The sequence below is a fragment of the Ovis canadensis genome, chromosome 3 (assembly GCF_042477335.2).
Source record: "Ovis canadensis isolate MfBH-ARS-UI-01 breed Bighorn chromosome 3, ARS-UI_OviCan_v2, whole genome shotgun sequence".
Classification (NCBI taxonomy): domain Eukaryota; kingdom Metazoa; phylum Chordata; class Mammalia; order Artiodactyla; family Bovidae; genus Ovis; species Ovis canadensis.
This window is the reverse complement of record NC_091247.1, coordinates 27,888,701-27,905,960: the sequence shown is the minus strand read 5'-3', so window position 1 is coordinate 27,905,960 and position 17,260 is coordinate 27,888,701. Positions and strand designations below refer to the sequence as shown.

The window sequence follows — 17,260 nt, the reverse complement described above, 5'->3', positions numbered from 1 at the left end:
TTTGCTCATGTGTTTTCTTAAATTAAGCTGAATTACAATTATTTTGAAAATGAAACATTTTCTTGTCAATGAAACAATGTCATGACTCATCCTATAATTTAATCTCATGCTCTCAAAGTTAAAATTTTAAGTTCAGGTTAAATAGAAAGGTTTTGATCAAGAATATTGTGGGAGAGGGAATAAAACAGAATTACATAAATTCATATTAAATAATGATGAGGGTACATTAAAATAAAGACCTGAAAAGAAATCCAGAAACAAAAAAACAAAAAGCTAAACTGTCAAAGGAAGAAATGAAAAATGAACACATCAAAGGCAATAAATATTATATGAAACATATAATGTTATTTGTCAACATTTTTGCAAGGATCTGACATACAGCAAGTGCTATCTTCCAAACTTATTTGAGCAAACAATCAGTTATATTAATATATCACAAAGAAATGGTATTACGGGGGAATAAATGAGAGCTCATGTACAAGAACTATGGAAAGGTATTTAGAGACAAATTGTTAAGGATGTGACGACCATCAGTGGCTTCAACTAACCATGCCTTAAACTTAACCAGTTGATTAGAATCCCCCTGGCTTAGAAAACTGATTTTTGTTTCCTGAGTCCAGAATAGGAAGCCTGTGATCAGGTGCCAGAAAACATATAGGGATGTAATCTGGTGCTGAAGAGATACACATATATTTGAAAACAAATATGTATTACCCGAATATATTAAGTTTAGTAAGGATTTCTCAGGGAGACTGTTTTGTGCATTTGGCTAGGCACAACTGGCCAAAAGGAACATCATACGATATATAAAAATGGCCTTGGAAGCAGACAGGAATGTTGGGATGAAAAAAGTATATTGGCTCGTTTAAAGTGTGGGCACCAAAGTAAAACAATTTAAGACTGAAGGAAGATTTTATTTTAGCTCCTGTTTAGATCTGACAGGAAAGGCACTAGGATTTATTGTCAATTTCCCAGTATGCTGAGTGAGACAACAGACTCAGGTCAAAGGATTTGAATATTATTTGCTGGGGATGGGGAAATAATTCAGGTGGGGGAAATTAGATAAATTGGAAGGACTAATGTCCTTTTCATGATAGGGGACTGGAATGCAAAAGTAGGAAGTCAAGAAACATCTGGAGTAACAGGCAAATTTGGCCTTGGAATATGGAATGAAGCAGGGCAAAGACTAATAGAGTTTTGCCAAGAAAATGCACTGGTCATAGCAAACACCCTCTTCCATCAATACAAGAGAAGACTCTACACATGGACATCACCAGATGGTCAACACTGAAATTATTGATTATATTCTTTGCAGCCAAAGATGGAGAAGCTCTCTACAGTCAGCAGAAATAAGACCAGGAGCTGACTGTGGCTCAGATCATGAACTCCTTATTGCCAAATTCAGACTTAAATTGAAGAAAGTAGGGAAAACCACTAGACCATTCAGGTATGACCTAAATCAAATCCCTTATGATTATACAGTGGAAGTGAGAAATAGATTTAAGGGACTAGATCTGATAGATAGAGTGCCTGATGAACTATGGATGGAGGTTCGTGACATTGTAGAGGAGACAGGGATCAAGATCATCCCCATGGAAAAGAAATGCAAAAAAGCAAAATGGCTGTCTGAGGAGGCCTTACAAATAGCTGTGAAAAGAAGAGGAGTGAAAAGCAAAGGAGAAAAGGAAAGATATATGCATCTGAATGCAGAGTTCCAAAGAATAGCAAAGAGAGATAAGAAAGCCTTCCTCAGCGATCAATGCAAAGAAATAGAGGAAAACAACAGAATGGGAAAGACTAGAGATCTCTTCAAGAAAATTAGAGATACCAAGGGAACATTTCATGCAAAGATGGGCTCGATAAAGGACAGAAATTGTATGGACCTAGCAGAAGCAGAAGATATTAAGAAGAGGTGGCAGGAATACACAGAAGAACTGTACAAAAAAGATCTTCAAGACCAAGATAATCATGATGATGTGACCACTCATCTAGAGCCAGACATCCTGGAATGTGAAGTCAAATGGGTCTTAGAAAGGATCACTATGAACAAAGCTAGTGGAGGTGATGGAATTCCAGTGGAGCTGTTTCAGATCCTGAAAGATGATGCTGTGCAAGTGCTGCACTCCATATGCCAGCAAATTTGGAAAACTCAGCAGTGGCCTCAGGACTAGAAAAGGTCAGTTTTCATTCCAATCTCAAAGAAAGGCAATGCCAAAGAATGCTCAAACTACCGCACAATTGCACGTATCTCATAGTAAAGTAATGCTCAAAATTCTCCAAGCCAGGCTTCAGCAGTACGTGAACCATGAACTTCCAGATGTTCAAGCTGGTTTTTGAAAAGGCAGAGGAACCAGAGATCAAATGGCCAACATCCGCTGGATCATGGAAAAGCAAGAGAGTTCCAGGAAAACATCTATTTCTGCTTTATTAACTATGCCAAAGCCTTTGACTGTGTGGATGACAATAAACTGTGGAAAATTCTGAAAGAGATGGGAATACCAGACCACCTGACCTGCCTCTTGGAAACCTATATGCAGGTCAGGAAGCAACAGTTAGAACTGGATGTGGAAAAACAGACTGGTTCCAAATAGGGAAAGGTGTACACAAAGGCTGTATATTATCACCCTGCTTACTTAACTTACATGCAGAGTACATCATGAGAATTGCTGGGCTGGAAGAAGTAGAAGCTGGAATCAAGATTGCCGGGAGAAATATCAATAACCTCAGATATTCAGATGACACCACCCTTATGGCAGAAAGTGAAGAGGAACTAAAAAGCCTCTTGATGAAAGTGAAAGAATGAAAAAGTTGGCTTAAAGCTCAACATTCAGAAAACGAAGATCATGGCATCTGGTCCCATCACTTCATGGGAAATAGATGGGGAAACAGTGGAAACAGTGTCAGACTTTATTTTGGGGGGCTCCAAAATCACTGCAGATGGTGACTGCAGCCATGAAATTAAAAGATGATTACTCCTTGGAAGGAAATTTATAACCAATCTAGATAGCACATTGAAAAGCAGAGACATTACTTTGTCAAGAAAGGTCTGTCTAGTCAAGGCTATGGTTTTTCCAGTAGTCATGTATGGATGTGAGAATTGGACTGTGAAGAAAGCTGAGTGCTGAAGAATTGATGCTTTTGAACTGTGGTGTTGGAGAAGACTGTTGAGAGTCCCTTGGACTGCAAGGAGATCCAACCGGTCCATTCTAAAGGAGATCAGCCCTGGGTGTTCTTTGGAAGGAATGATGCTAAAGCTGAAACTCCAATACTTTGGCCACCTGATGCGAAGAGTTGACTCATTGGAAAAGACTCTGATGCTGGGAGGGATTGGGGGCAGGAGGAGAAGGGGACGACAGAGGATGAGATGGCTGGATGGCATCACTGACTTGATGGACGTGAGTTTGAGTGAACTCCAGGAGTTGGTGATGGACAGGGAGGTCTGGCATGCTGCAATTCATGGGGTCTGAAAGAGTCAGACAGAACTGAGCGACTGAACCAAACTGAACTGATGCTGAAGCTGAAGCTCCAATATTTTGACCACCTGATGTAAAGAACTGACTCACTGGAGAAGACCCTGATGCTGGGAAAGATTGGAGGTGGGAGAAGGGGATGACAGAGGACGAGATGGTTGGATGGCATCTTGACTTGATGGACATGAGTTTGAGTAAGGTCCGGGAGTTGGTGATGAAAAGGGAAGCCTGGCATGCTGCAGTCCATGGGGTCGCAGAGACTCGGACATGACTGAGTGACTGAACTGAACTGAAGGTACACAGTGTGTGTGTGCTCAGTTGTGTCCCACTGTTTGCAACCCTATGGACTGTAGCCCACCAGGTTCCTCTGTCCATGGAGTTTTGTTCCAGGCAAGAATACTGGAGCAGGTTGCCATTTGCTACTCCAGGGTATCTCCCCAATGAAGGGATTGAACCTAGTCTCTTGCGTGTCCTTCACTGGCTGGTGAATTCTTTAGCACTGGGCTACCTGCAAGCCCCAAAGTATAAAGTACACACTAGATTATACAAATCAACAGTGGTTTCCGCATATATGGTAAAAGGTGAAGCCAGAGATGAAAAATAGGTGAGACTAAATAATTCCATGGCAGTTTCTGCCCTGTGTCTCAAATTGTGGTGGTTCTGTAACTCTTCAAATGTTCAGAAAGGACAAGAAATGAAGAAAGAAATAGGGCTGAAAAAGAATACAGAACAGTTGACCCAAATGGGAGGCTATGACTCAATGGCTATTTTATGCTATAATAGCCAAAGCTCACACGAATTCTTTTCATTGAAGTACAGCAATTCACAGTGTTATATTAGTTTCAAGTGTACACATATTATTTTTATAAGTACCTTTAGGTTGCAATAACAGCTTAAATGGGCTTCCCTGATGGCTCAGATGGTAAAGAATTCACTGCAATGCGGGAGACCTGGGTTTGCTCCCTGGGTTGGGAAGATCTCCTGGAGAAGTGAAAAATTACCCACTCCAGTATTCTTACCTGGAGAATTCCATGGACAGAGGAGCCTGGGAGGCTACAGTCCATGGGTCGCACACCGCTTAAATAAGTTGTTTACAAGCTCTAAAACAAACAGAATTAATAAAATCTCTCCTACCCTGAAATTGCTCCAGGGGTCTCCAAACCCCAAAGGCACAAAGGAAGGCTTGCAAGGTCTGAAAAATGTGTCTGTACCTGACCTGCCTTTTGAGAGACCTATATGCAGGTCAGGAAGCAACAGTTAGAACCGGACATGGAACAACAGACTGGTTCCAAATAGGAAAAGGAGGACGTCAAGGCTGTATATTGTCACCCTATATGCAGAGTACATCATGAGAAACACTGTGGTGGAAAAAGCACAAGCTGGAATCAAGATTGCAGGGAGAAATATCAAGAACCTCAGATAAGCAGATGACACCACCCTTATGGCAGAAAGTGAAGAGGAACTAAAAAGCCTCTTGATGAAAGTGAAAGAGGAGAGTGAAAAAGTTGGCTTAAAGCTCAACATTCAGAAAACAAAGATCATGGCATCTGGTCCCATCACTTCATGGGAAATAGGGAAACAGTGGAAACAGTGTCAGACTTTATTTTTTGGGGCTCCAAAATCACTGCAGATGGTGACTGCAGTCATGAAATTAAAAGATGCTTACTCCTTGTAAGGAAACTTATGACCAACCTAGATAGCATATTGAAAAGCAAAGACATTACTTTGCCAACAAAGGTCTGTCTAGTCAAGGCTTTGGTTTTTCCTGTGGTCATGTATGGATGTGAGAGTTGGACTGTGAAGAAAGCTGAAAGCTGAAGAATTGATGCTTTTGAACTGTGGTGTTGGAGAAGACTGTTGAGAGTCCCTTGGACTGCAAGGAGATCCAACCAGTCCACTACGGAGGAGATCAGCCCTGGGTGTTCTTTGGAAGGAATGATGCTAAAGCTGAAATTCCAGTACTTTGGCCACCTGATGCGAAGAGTTGACTCACTGGAAAAACCCTGATGCTGGGAGCGATTGCGGGCAGGAGAAGGGGACAACAGAGGATGAGATGGCTGCATGGCATCACCGACTTAATGGATGTGAACTGAGTGAACTCCACGAGTTGGTGATGGACAGGGAGGCCTGGCATGCTGCAATTTATGGGGTCACAAAGAGTCGGACACGACTGAGCGACTGAAGTGAACTGACTCACCTTCGTTTGACCAATGGGCGCCAGCCTACCAAATCCTGTAAAGTACCTTTCCTTTTCACAGTGTTGGGACTTTGGGGCTTACACAACACCCTGTCCTTACGACCTTATTTGACTGGGCGCCCTTACTGAGCTGGTACTGAAACCTCAGTCGAGTTCCACCGCGACCGTCCGAGGTTGAGGCCGGTCCTCGGAGCCCATACGGATCAAGGACACCTGAGGCTACGAGACAGGGAACTAACAGTCGCCGCGCCAGCCGGGTCCCTGGGCAGGAAAGCCCAGAAGCTAATCCACCAGCTCCAACCCCGCCTTGGGCCCGCGACAACAGCTCTACCAGCAACCCCGACTTCCGCGCAGGCGTCCTACCCCCGGCGATGCACGGGCGGCGCCGGAAGTGTCCCTTCGGCGCCCCGGATGCGACCGGGAGGCGGCGGTTGCCAGGGCGACGAGAGCTTCCCAGAGCCGCTGGTACTCGCGATTCGCAGCTTAGAAGGTTTCCCGTGGCGGGCTTTGACTGCTGGGGTCGTCCTCTCGGGGTTTCCAGGATGTTCTTTTACTTGAGCAAGAAAGTGAGTTTCCCAGGGTTCGCCCTCGCTCCTCCTCCGGTTTCTCAACCTGTAGGCGATTCCGGTATTCTGCCCGAGAGGCTATGCGTAGTGATCGAGGCTTCGCCATCCCTTCTTTCACCTTCCTGCGCGGTCCAGCCTCGGACTTCCCTTTGCCGGTTCCTGAGCCCGCACAGTCCTTGGCGGAGCCAGCCGCTCTCTCGCAAGATCTTTCCTATTCCTGCCCATGGTTAGGTCCTTTTGGGGGGCCCTGCAGGGCAGATCACTGTGTGCGTCCCTATCTTTCTCTACTTCACCTGTTGCTCATCAGAATCTGATTTAAACTCGTTGGATCATCACGGACCGCTGGGCAGGAGAAAAGTAATAAAAAGGTAGCCAAAGTGTGTGTGGAAAGGGAATAAGGATTGGAGGTAGAGGTTTATACCTCCTTTACCTCCCCTGCCTTTTAAAAATTCATCAGGTCACCCTCATTGTTTTTTTTTTTTTTTTTTTTTGCAGTCACTGCTCTTCTTCTGTGGGCAGTTCTTTGTCTTTTTCCCAAATGGGCCCCGGGCAGTTAAAGGGATTATGCTTATTTTCATAACGGTTCACATTTCTGCAAGACCGTTTCTTCTGCAGCCTTCATCTCCCATAGACTCGCTACCAACCCCTTCGTGAAAAGTTGTGAGTGGCTGTGGTTGCTTTTCAGGTTGCCATGCCCAATAACGTGAAGCTGAAATGTGTATCTTGGAACAAGGACCAAGGATTCATAGCATGTGGTGGTGATGATGGATTACTGAAAGTTTTGAAATTGGAGACACAGACAGGTAAATGAATGCAAGCCCAGATGTTTGAACGTAAGGGAAAATCATTTGTTCAGAGAGATTTGCTTATAGTATTTGTCGGTATGCAATTCTAATTCTTCCAAAAGGAAAAAAACCCGCAACATTTTGGGGTGTTCTAGAATATTTTTGTAAGGAAGTTCAGAAAATATCAAATGTAAACCTCAGGTAGCTTTTGCTGAAATTGTAGCTGGTAAATGAAAATGAATGAAGAATAATCCATTATATTGTCTTGTGCTATGTTGTTGATTGTGCTGTATTATTAGGAGTCTAATAAAAATGACGTGAATCACCTTTTCAATAAGGTCACAAAAATCTCACATTTTGGCAGCTTATTTACAGGCCTGTGTTGTTCTTTCTGCTTTTCAGATATGTTAATAATTATGCACTTAGTTCTCAAAAACAGAATATGGGATTAAAAAAATTGTTTAATTAAGAAGTCTCTTGTGTTTTACAGCTTGATTTCTCTTTTTCTAGTTCTGTGGAATCATAGCACACAGTTTCACATTTCTTTATTATCTAGTATTGCTCTAGGTTGGAGAGCTAAACAATCCCTGATCTATATAGGAGATCTGGATAAGGAGATTGAATTGGAACCTCGGCTCTGCCGTAAGACTTCTGAATATATTTCAGCAAGTTTCTGAATATCTTTTATTTTAGTCCAGTCTTTTGTAAAATGAGGGTTTGAACTAAGTTACATTTTGGATTTCTTACCAGCATTGCTTCTCAAGCTTTATCAGGTATAGGAATCATCTGAAGAGGTTGTTAAAATGGATTTCTGGACTTAGCCCCCGAGTAGAACTGGAATGGGGTCTGAGAATTTGCATTTGTAGTGATACTGGTGTTGCTGGTTCTCAGATCACACTTTGAGTAACACTGTTTTACAGCTTTGAAGTGATAGTTGTAAATATTATTGAGCACTTTCTATGTCTGGGGTGTTTAACCTTCACCGTCTAATTTGACCTCACAGTAATCTTGAGAGGTAGATATTTCAGATGAGGTAACTGAGGTGCTGATCAATAATAACCTGCCCAAGGACACATGGGAAATAAGCGACACAGCTGAGATTTTAATAAAAGGAATATAAAAGAATTTTACTTCATCCAAATGGAGAACTGTAGCCAGGGAGGCAGCCTCTCAGATGATTCTGAGAAACTATTCCAAAGAAGATGGTTTTTAGCATGGTTTTATCTCCTGTCCAAACAAAGAATATCAAAGAAAGCAGGGAGGGTGCATTCTTTTGAGGAATTTATTTGCTTCCTATGCAGTAAGTCAGTGTGGCTTTGGCTTCTGGGAATGGAGCCTCATCATTGAAGGAGTACTAGCACTGATGTCCCAGGAAGGGCAACATGGATCTCTGTCTTTAGAATGGACATTCTTCACTTCTGGACAATGCACACTTTTCTTTGATGGTTAAAGCAGATATACAAGATATGTTTGATAGCCTAAGAAACAGACTGTTCTAGTTAGCATGAAGTTTAAGTTAATATATAAACCATTTTGACTTTCCCATACTGCAATATGTGAAAATTTCTTCCGTCAAAACTTAGTTTGTCTCAATTTCAAGCCTCATTTTTAACCACTACATGGAGGGCTCATGGACGGCCTAAGCAAAGAGAGAATAGTTGTTTTGATGTGCTAGATTAATTATATGAAATAAAAAGCAGATTTGGAAGGTAGAGACTTATGTACCAATTTGAGTTTGTCTTCTGTGCTTAGTAATGTAATCTCTCAATGCTTTAGCTTTCTTAACTGTCTTAAAGGAAAATAACTTTTGTCTCTGTTACATTTCTCAAATACTTATAAGTATATGCACATATGTGCATGTACATATACATATTTTTATTTTGCCTAAAATATGTAGGAAGTTTTAGTCACATTAATAAATGGATTTATTATGCTTAATATTGAAGGCGTGTCAAGAAAAAATTATTTCCTTTCCTTTTATACACTTCTGATGAAATGTGGTTAGAATATTCTTTGAAATTTGTGAGCAGGATGAAAAATAGATTCTTGAATGGCTTGGAATATGGAGTTAATTATTTGTTTTAAAATTTAATAATGAGTGTAAATCATGTTGAAAGAGAGAAATATGAGAAATATGGCTGGATGAGTCTTAAAATGTCAGTCTATTGTATCACAACTATTATTATTAAATATGATAGTAATAAAGTTAATATTACTCCAGTAATAATCACCAGATATTGATTGCTGAGTACATTTGAAGCACTGTGATATGCTAAAGATGTGGCTTTGTAAGCGCCATTTTGGTGGTTGGCTACAGAATAGCTAAATAATTATCATTCTTCCATATAGTATAACAGTCCTCTACATCAGTAAAATACCTACTATAGCATTATTTTAATGGCTGTTTAGTATTCCATTTTGTTGATATAATGATTTAATATATCCATTTCTAGTGTTGGATATTTAGATGTATCCACATAACTTGTTTCCAACAATATCTTGGTATCTAAATATATTTGCTAAAGATGTTTCTTTACATGAACCTTAAATTACTTTCTAGTATACAGTTCTAGAAGTGGAATTTACTGGATCAAAGGTCATGTAGATTTATAAAGGCCCTTCATATGTTTAGCTAGTTTACCTTCTAGAAGGCTTGCATTGCTTTGCATTCCCTGTAGTGGTATTCCCAGTTTTTACTCTCTTGCTTTAGAAGGAAAGGAACTGTTAGAACCGATAGAGCCAGTGTTTGTCCCCAGCTTTTTACCTCAGGTTAAGATGGGGAGGTGGGTAGTGTTCTCTCACAGGCCACCTTGCACAGGTTTTGCTGGAGCCCACCTCCTCTCACCTTCTCAGGGCCTTTTTTCCTTTTTTAGTCTCTCTCTCTCTCCTTTGAGTATCAGTCTGCTTTCTCCCTCTTTTTCTCTCCCTTGCCAGCCACTTTCATGTTACAAATCTAATGGGCGGCTTTTTGTTTTTTGGTCCTTATGCACATTTGACTGGTTCTTGAACTGTTATTTTTTCGTGACAAAGAGAGAATTGCAACATTTTAAATTATTGTTGTAGTTATACATATTGCTATCCCCTCCTTTATTTGCTTATAAGTTCTCAGTCTCTTTTACCAGATTCTCCTCTAACTTGAAATTCCTGAGAACTTGCTTCTGGGCTCTTTTCATTTCACATTCTCTTTAGACTTATTCTTTCATTCCCATGGCTTTAAATGCCCTCTGTGGAATGACGATTCCTAAATATATCTCTCCAGCCCAGTCCTGATTTATCAGACTTGGACATCTCAAGAATCTTTCACAGGCATCTCACACTGAACTCTTGACCTTCTCCCGTATATCTTTTCTCACTTGTCTCCGTTTCAGTAAATATCTTAAATTTCACCCATTTGCTCAAGCTAGAAGCCCACTTCTTCCCCTCTTAACATCACCTTCATCAACAACCCTATGCTTCTGTCTCCAGATTATCAAATCCATCCTTTCCCTTTGTCCCCTTCCGCCTCTCTAGTCCCATCCACTATCATCTCTCACCTCAGCTGGGTGAGAATCAGCTTCATGGTTTCTTGCCTCTTTCTTGTGTGATTTTAAAAACAAAACCAAAAAGAACCAGGTCATATCATTTCCTTTTTAACAGTCTTTAAAGGGACGCCATCCTGGGCCAGAGCTGCTTGTGGTGGAATTTGAGGAGAAGGGCCCTGACTGGAGATGGCATCTCTTGCTTTTCTTGCCACTGCTGCAGATGGCACAGTCTACTCATCTTCATGAGAGGAAATATTGCCGGAAAACAGGCATTTGAGTCAGAGAAGAAGTGTTCCAAGACCATCCAACCCACCTGTGTAGCCATCTGCACAGCCCTCCAGGAACTGCAGGCAGTGGGAGTATCAGCTTTCTGATGTGCCCATGCAGTGAGATTGACACTCGAAGCTTCCTGCCTTTGTTCTAGGGATGTTCATAATCCAGACCAACTCCATACTTAAAGAATGTGCTGCGAACCCAGGCTCCAGAAACAGCAGGTCAGGGGCCCATAGCTGTACGCATGGATGTGTGCATAGTCACTTGTAGCCAGTCGTGCAGAGAAGCCAGGCTGCTGAGTGATCCTGCCCGGGAGTCTGTAGAGCCTATAGCAGCTCCTTCTCGGAATCCCACCATCTCTTCAAGTGTTGCAGAAATGTCTTCTTCACATTTCGATCCTGCTTGTCAAACTCACCGTGCAACACATAATGCGAATTTCTCTTGCATTTGGGCTGCTGACCACTTTTATGAATGCAAAATGTGAAAACTGATGTTTATGAAAGTCAGCCAGGTTTCCTAAGATGAAAGTGCTCAGAGACTCAGTGTGCTTGGTTCCTCGTGTTCTGAGCAGGGTCTCCTGTTTCCTCTGTTATCTCTCATTCTCAGTGACTTTATTACTGTTAACCTTTGTAAATCCTTTGGATCTTTTGAGCTTGTGGGAGATACTTTGAATGGTTGGAATTGCTGATTTCATTCCGAAATTTCCCTTCATGGGTTTCAAATGCCTTCTTTTATTGGTGCTTCCTTTCATCATGCCTTTCAAATCCAAGGGTTATTGATGCTTTGAGAAGAATTCTGTCAGTATTAACAGATGCTTGTTCCCATGCCAGTTTGGTTTGCTTATTGGCTGTGGGGAGTTTAGTAATGTAACTTAGTGGAGTCTTGAAATCTTGGTGGCTTTACTTGACCTCACTGAAGACTTCTGAGTTTTTTTCTTTTGGATATCTGAGCTTTCAGATAGATTTTGCAGATATTTTCTGCATAATAAAGTTCTGGAGTTACTGCTAGCAAAAGACAATGTTCAGATGTGGAAGCTACTTGTTTACCGTGTAAAGGAGAATTTAAAAAACATATTCTCATGTGTGTTAAAATATGTTTTGTGAAGAGGCTACACTTCATGGTTTAACAAATAGAAAACATGCATGTGATGCAGAATTTTGAATTCAGACCATGGAAGCCAATGGAAGGATGGAACTGCTTCTTTAAACTTTCAGATGTGCTGGGTCCTGCAAACACTTAGAATCACGTATCACTAATTTTGCTTGATTATAGTGACCATGACTATAGGCATTAGAATGGATTTTCAGTGCTATAAGTTAAGAAATATGTTTTTATGAAATGTTTTTTAGAACTGGAATAAGGCTTAAGTGTGTAGGTACATTTTTAAAGCGATTCAATGAGTAAGAGAACCCACGGTTAAAAAAACAAGGTTCAATCTAATGTGTATGTCAACAACATTTATTCTATCCTAATTGTTTGAGAAATGATTGTGATGTTATATATGTGTATTCTTGTTCATGCTACCAAGACAGTAACTGGATAGTTAGAACCAATGGTTTTAGAGGAACTCAGATATTTTTTTCCTCTGAGATTGTTTTCAGAAAAAAGAATATATTTCATAGTAATTTTAAGATACATGTTATCTGAAAGGAGAATTTTCTTCAGCATCAACTTATAAAAATTCCCACTCTCACAAATTGTTAAGATTTTCATAAATTAGTATTTTTAAATGAATGTTTCAAATGGTGTATTTTACATGTGACTATCAGATTTTCTGGGAGAAGGAAATGGCAACCCACTGCAGTATTCTTGTCTGGAAGACTCCATGGATGGAGGAGCCTGGTTGACTGCAGTCTATGGGGTTGCCAAGAGTCAGACACGACTGAGCGACTTCACTTTCTTTCTTTGTATAGTTCCTTTTGGAGGAGGAAATGGCAACTCACTCCAGTGTTCTTGCCTGGAGAATCCTATAGACGGAAGGGCCTGATGGGCTACAGTCTATGCGGTTGCAAAGAGTCGGACATGGCTAAGCAACTAAAGACACACACGTGCGCGCGCGCGTGTGCGTCAGATTTTCTAAGTGAAGATTCATTTACTGAGAAGACATTTTATATTACTATATTCTTCTCTGTAGTATGATTAGTAATCCAACAGAAAAAGTCACTTCAAATAATAAACAGCCTTTAAAGGCTTACATTGCACTTTGGATAACATAAAAACTTTTCATTGCTTCTTGCAAAGACTACAAATTTTTTCCTATGCCTATCACTTCTGCCTCATCTTATGCCATTCTCCACTTATTAACCATATAGGCCTTCTTTCAGTTTGCTAAAGGCTCTAAAATTCTACCCAGGGGTTATTGCATTTGCTGCATCCTAGCCTGAAATACTTTCCCCCTTTCCGTAACTGGCTTGGCTTTTTCCAGTTTATCCCTTGGTCTCAGCTTAGATACCATTTCATCAGAGCTCCTTCCCTGGTTCTCCCTCCCTCCAATCTAAATGAACTCCCTGTCTGTTTCCTGTCTCTTATTATGCTTTTACTTTTCCCACTTTATAATTTTATATATGGTAGTGGTTTAGTTGCTAAGTTGTGTCTGACTCTTGCAAACCCATGGACTGTAGCTTGCCAGCTCCTGTGTCCATGGCTAGAATACAGAAGGCTAGAATACAGAAGTGGGTTGCCATTTCCTTCTCCAGAGAATCTTCCTGACCCAGGAATTGAACCCCAGTCTCCTGCATTGTAGGTGGATTCTTCACCAACTGAGCTACAAAAGAAGCCCAATTTTATATATATGCATATATATTTATGTGGGTGTGTGAGTGTCTATTTAATATCTGTTCCCCTCAGTAGACTATAAGCTTTCTAGGGGGAAAGACCTTTTTTCCATCATTTTGTATTCAGAACCTTCCTCAGTACGTAGCAGAGTGTAGACATTCAATAAATGTTTGTTGAATGAATGAATGAATATAAGATTCTGCAAAATCTAATAAAAATTAGTTTCCCAAATCTTTGCTTTTTGATCTCACTTTTGCTTTAGAGTTTTCAATCTAAAATCATAAATACTTCTTTTTTGTTGTCTTTGGGAAGGAATAAGTAGCAATAATAATTACTAATTATATTTAATATGCTAAATAAACTTTTCTTTTATACATTTTGCTTTATTTCACCAGAATAATATCTTGCAAGGGGGTACGTGTTTATCCATATTTCTACCATGGGAAAAATAGGTCAGAATAAGGCATTCTTTAAAAAATTATTCTAATATTATTTAGGAATAGGAAAAAAAGCAGGAAATATAAAAATCTTATAATCTGTCACTTTTATATATTTGCCATAGTATGTTTTGTTTTTGTTTTTTCAGATGATACCAAATTGAGGGGTCTTGCAGCCCCTAGTAACCTTTCTATGAATCAGGCTCTCGAAGGTCATAGTGGTGAGTCATGTAAAATTTTAAATCATATTTGAATAGTATTTTTAGGTATTTAGAACCACTTGTGTGTGTATGCTTAGTCACTCAGCCATGTCTGACTCGTTGTGGCCCCATGGATTGGAGCCTGTCAGGTTCCTCTGTCCATGCAATTTTTTAGGCAGGAATACTAGAGTGGTGCCATTTTCTTCACCGGGGAATCTTCCCGACCTCGGGATCCAACCAGAGTCTCCTGGAGCCAAGGGGTCCAGTCCACATTGCAGGTTGTTTCTTTACCCGCTGAGCCATCGGGGAAGCCTTGGAAATGACTTGTGTGTGTGTGCTAAGTTGCTTCAGTTGTGTGTGACTCTTTGCAACCCCAGGACTGTAGCCCACCAGGCTCCTCTGTCTATGGGATTCTCTAAGCAAGAGTGCTGTAGTGGGTTGCCATGCCCTTCTCCAAGAAATTACTTCCTTAATGCAAAAATGTCATTGTTTAAATGATGGTCTTATTGAAAGTAATCACTTCTGTTTAGCCATGGCCTAGAGTCATTTAACAACTTCCACATGATTAAATAGCATCTTCAATAGGTATGAAAAAAGTAGCTATTATTTTATATATTAAAAATACTATCTGTCTATGGATAGGATGCCCTCCTTTTTAAGAGTCTGTTTTATGGTCCCAGATTAATGTAGACTGAAGAGACATGACACCTGAATGTACTGGATGATGCTAGACTGGATCTTGAAATGAGAAAAACAGCTATCTACCATGGACATTATTTGGACATTTGATAAAACTTAAATGTGGACTGTGGGTTGGAGATAATAGTGTATGTGTTAAAATTTCTAATTTGTAAAACGGTTTTGAAAGAGAATGCCCTTGTTCTTAGGAAATATACAATAAAGTATTCAGGGATTGAAAAACTGAAAAAACACATTTGTTCACATAACCCAGAGGTTTAAGATATGCTCAAGAGTGTTACTAATAGAATAGAAAACAAGGTGTGGTTGCAGGGGGAGAGATTCAGAGACATTGCTTTGACAAATACCTACCCCTCAAAAGAAAAAAAACAAGTACTTAGCATGATGTCCTTTGGGCATCATAGTCCTTGGGAGTCAGGCAAATTGGGTAAATCTTATTTACATTTGTATCTGTCATCAGATCTATGGCAACTCTTATAGCTGATCCTAATTGGTCCCTTAGCTGGCATAAAATAGGAATAAACATGAAAATTAGTATTAGGCATTGTTGTAGAAACAAGTGATAATAGTAACTGTTCTATGAATATTTTTGAGTAATTTTAGACTGGTTAATTGCCCAGAAATGGTACTGATTTTAACATGCTCTCGACATTTATTATAAAAATATAAATTTGAAATTAATCATAGCTTCTTTTTGTTTTTGTTTTTTTTTTTAGTTTCTAAACTGTTTTTATAAATTTTTAGGTTCTGTTCAAATTGTAACATGGAATGAACAATATCAGAAGTTGACTACCAGTGACCAAAATGGGCTTATCATTGTTTGGATGTTATATAAAGGTATATTAAGACACCTTATTTAATCTTCCACAGATTGGAGTTTGGATCACAGTAGTTGAACGGAGAAATAACATCTTTGAAATAGACCCTTTTTAACCAGCAGTAGGAGTTCACGGGGGTGATATTTCCAAATTTATGGATTCCTACTTTTCCCTTAACCTTATTTCTTTTGAACTGTGACCGTGCATTAAGAAAGTGAATTATGTGACTGTTGGTTATCTTCAAACTGAGCTTAGATTCTTGGCAGAATAGTTTCTGCTTGAGATAGCTCTTTTTTTCAAGTTTCCAATAAGAATTCATTTCTCTGTGGTCAGTGACTGAAGTTAGTTTAGAAGATAAAAACACATTTATGAAGAAGTCAAAAGCAATAATTCATTTCCTTTAATGAGTCAGTTAGCTTCCTTTTCCTTCATGGATATAGATTTTTATCTCAGCTCTGACTGCTGGCTCCACATTGGTGCCTTTTGCTCAGAGTTAAAAGAGTCAGAGAAAGATTAATTTAGGTGTATCACTGTTACCAGAAAAATAACTCATAATACATGTTCTCTTGAGGCCTGTAGGCATCATCTTTGAATGAAAAGGGTACCTTAGCTCATGTGTATGGTTTTAAAGTGCTTGGGGTATATACCTTTAAAAAATTCTTAATTAAAATATGCTGTAGTACACAAACTCATCTATTTTTTTTATTTTTTTTTAATTAAAAATTTTTATTTTTACTTTATTTTACTGTACAATACTGTATTGGTTTTGCCATACATTGACATGAATCCACCACGGGTGTACATGCGTTCCCAAACATGAACCCCCCTCCCACCTCCCTCTCCATAACATCTCTCTGGGTCATCCCCGTGCACCAGCCCCAAGCATGCTGTATACTGCATCGGACATAGACTGGCGATTCGTTTCTTACATGATAGTATTTTGAAGTTTATGTCTGTGTATGTATGTGTGGGGAGTAGAATGTGAAAGTACATGAGATTAGAGTGGGTCCTCTCTGAGCCTCAGTCTCGATGGGTAATACCCTGTTCTGACTGGTTTTTCCATGTTACTTAATTACTTGCTTGGCTTTAGGCCAGAACTGTATGTATGGGAATGTAATAAAGCCTTTTAAAGAAAAAAAAAGAAAACAAAATAGCCTTATGATATGCTTCACATTTGATTATACCTTGAGACAAGTCACATCTCACTTCAACCCCATGTAAATAAATACAAGAACGTTTTTGTCACTCAGGTTAAGTGATGTGATATCACTGATGTGATGTGAACTTAAAATTTTTTTCAGTCTTCTAGTTTTTACATAATATGCTTACATTTAACATGCCTACAATTAATCATTGGAGAGTTTGGGTATACTTATGCGGTAATTGTGGTTATTCTGTTTTTTCCTTGCTTATTGTCTGAGGTGCACTCAAGTGGGAAAAACCAGTCTCTGAGAAAAATCACTCATTTTGGCCCTTTGTAAGCAAATGAAGTTTTATTTATTTATTTATTTTTGAAGTT

General features: G+C 39.7%; 1 protein-coding gene and 1 pseudogene across 1 annotated transcript in view; both read left to right on the top strand.

The window, feature by feature from the left end:
• The first annotated feature begins 5,773 nt into the window (after window positions 1-5,773).
• The window catches only part of WDR35 (WD repeat domain 35), a 52,810-nt gene continuing 41,323 nt past the window's right edge, over window positions 5,774-17,260 (top strand). The window contains exons 1-4 of the mRNA XM_069582617.1: window positions 5,774-6,233; window positions 6,919-7,036; window positions 14,174-14,245; window positions 15,668-15,760. Of these exons, the coding sequence (XP_069438718.1) occupies window positions 6,039-6,233; window positions 6,919-7,036; window positions 14,174-14,245; window positions 15,668-15,760 (478 nt within the window). The 5' untranslated portion in view covers window positions 5,774-6,038. The remainder of the gene's footprint in view (window positions 6,234-6,918; window positions 7,037-14,173; window positions 14,246-15,667; window positions 15,761-17,260) is intronic.
• Window positions 7,057-12,068, top strand: LOC138435146 (E3 ubiquitin-protein ligase RNFT1 pseudogene; annotated as a pseudogene).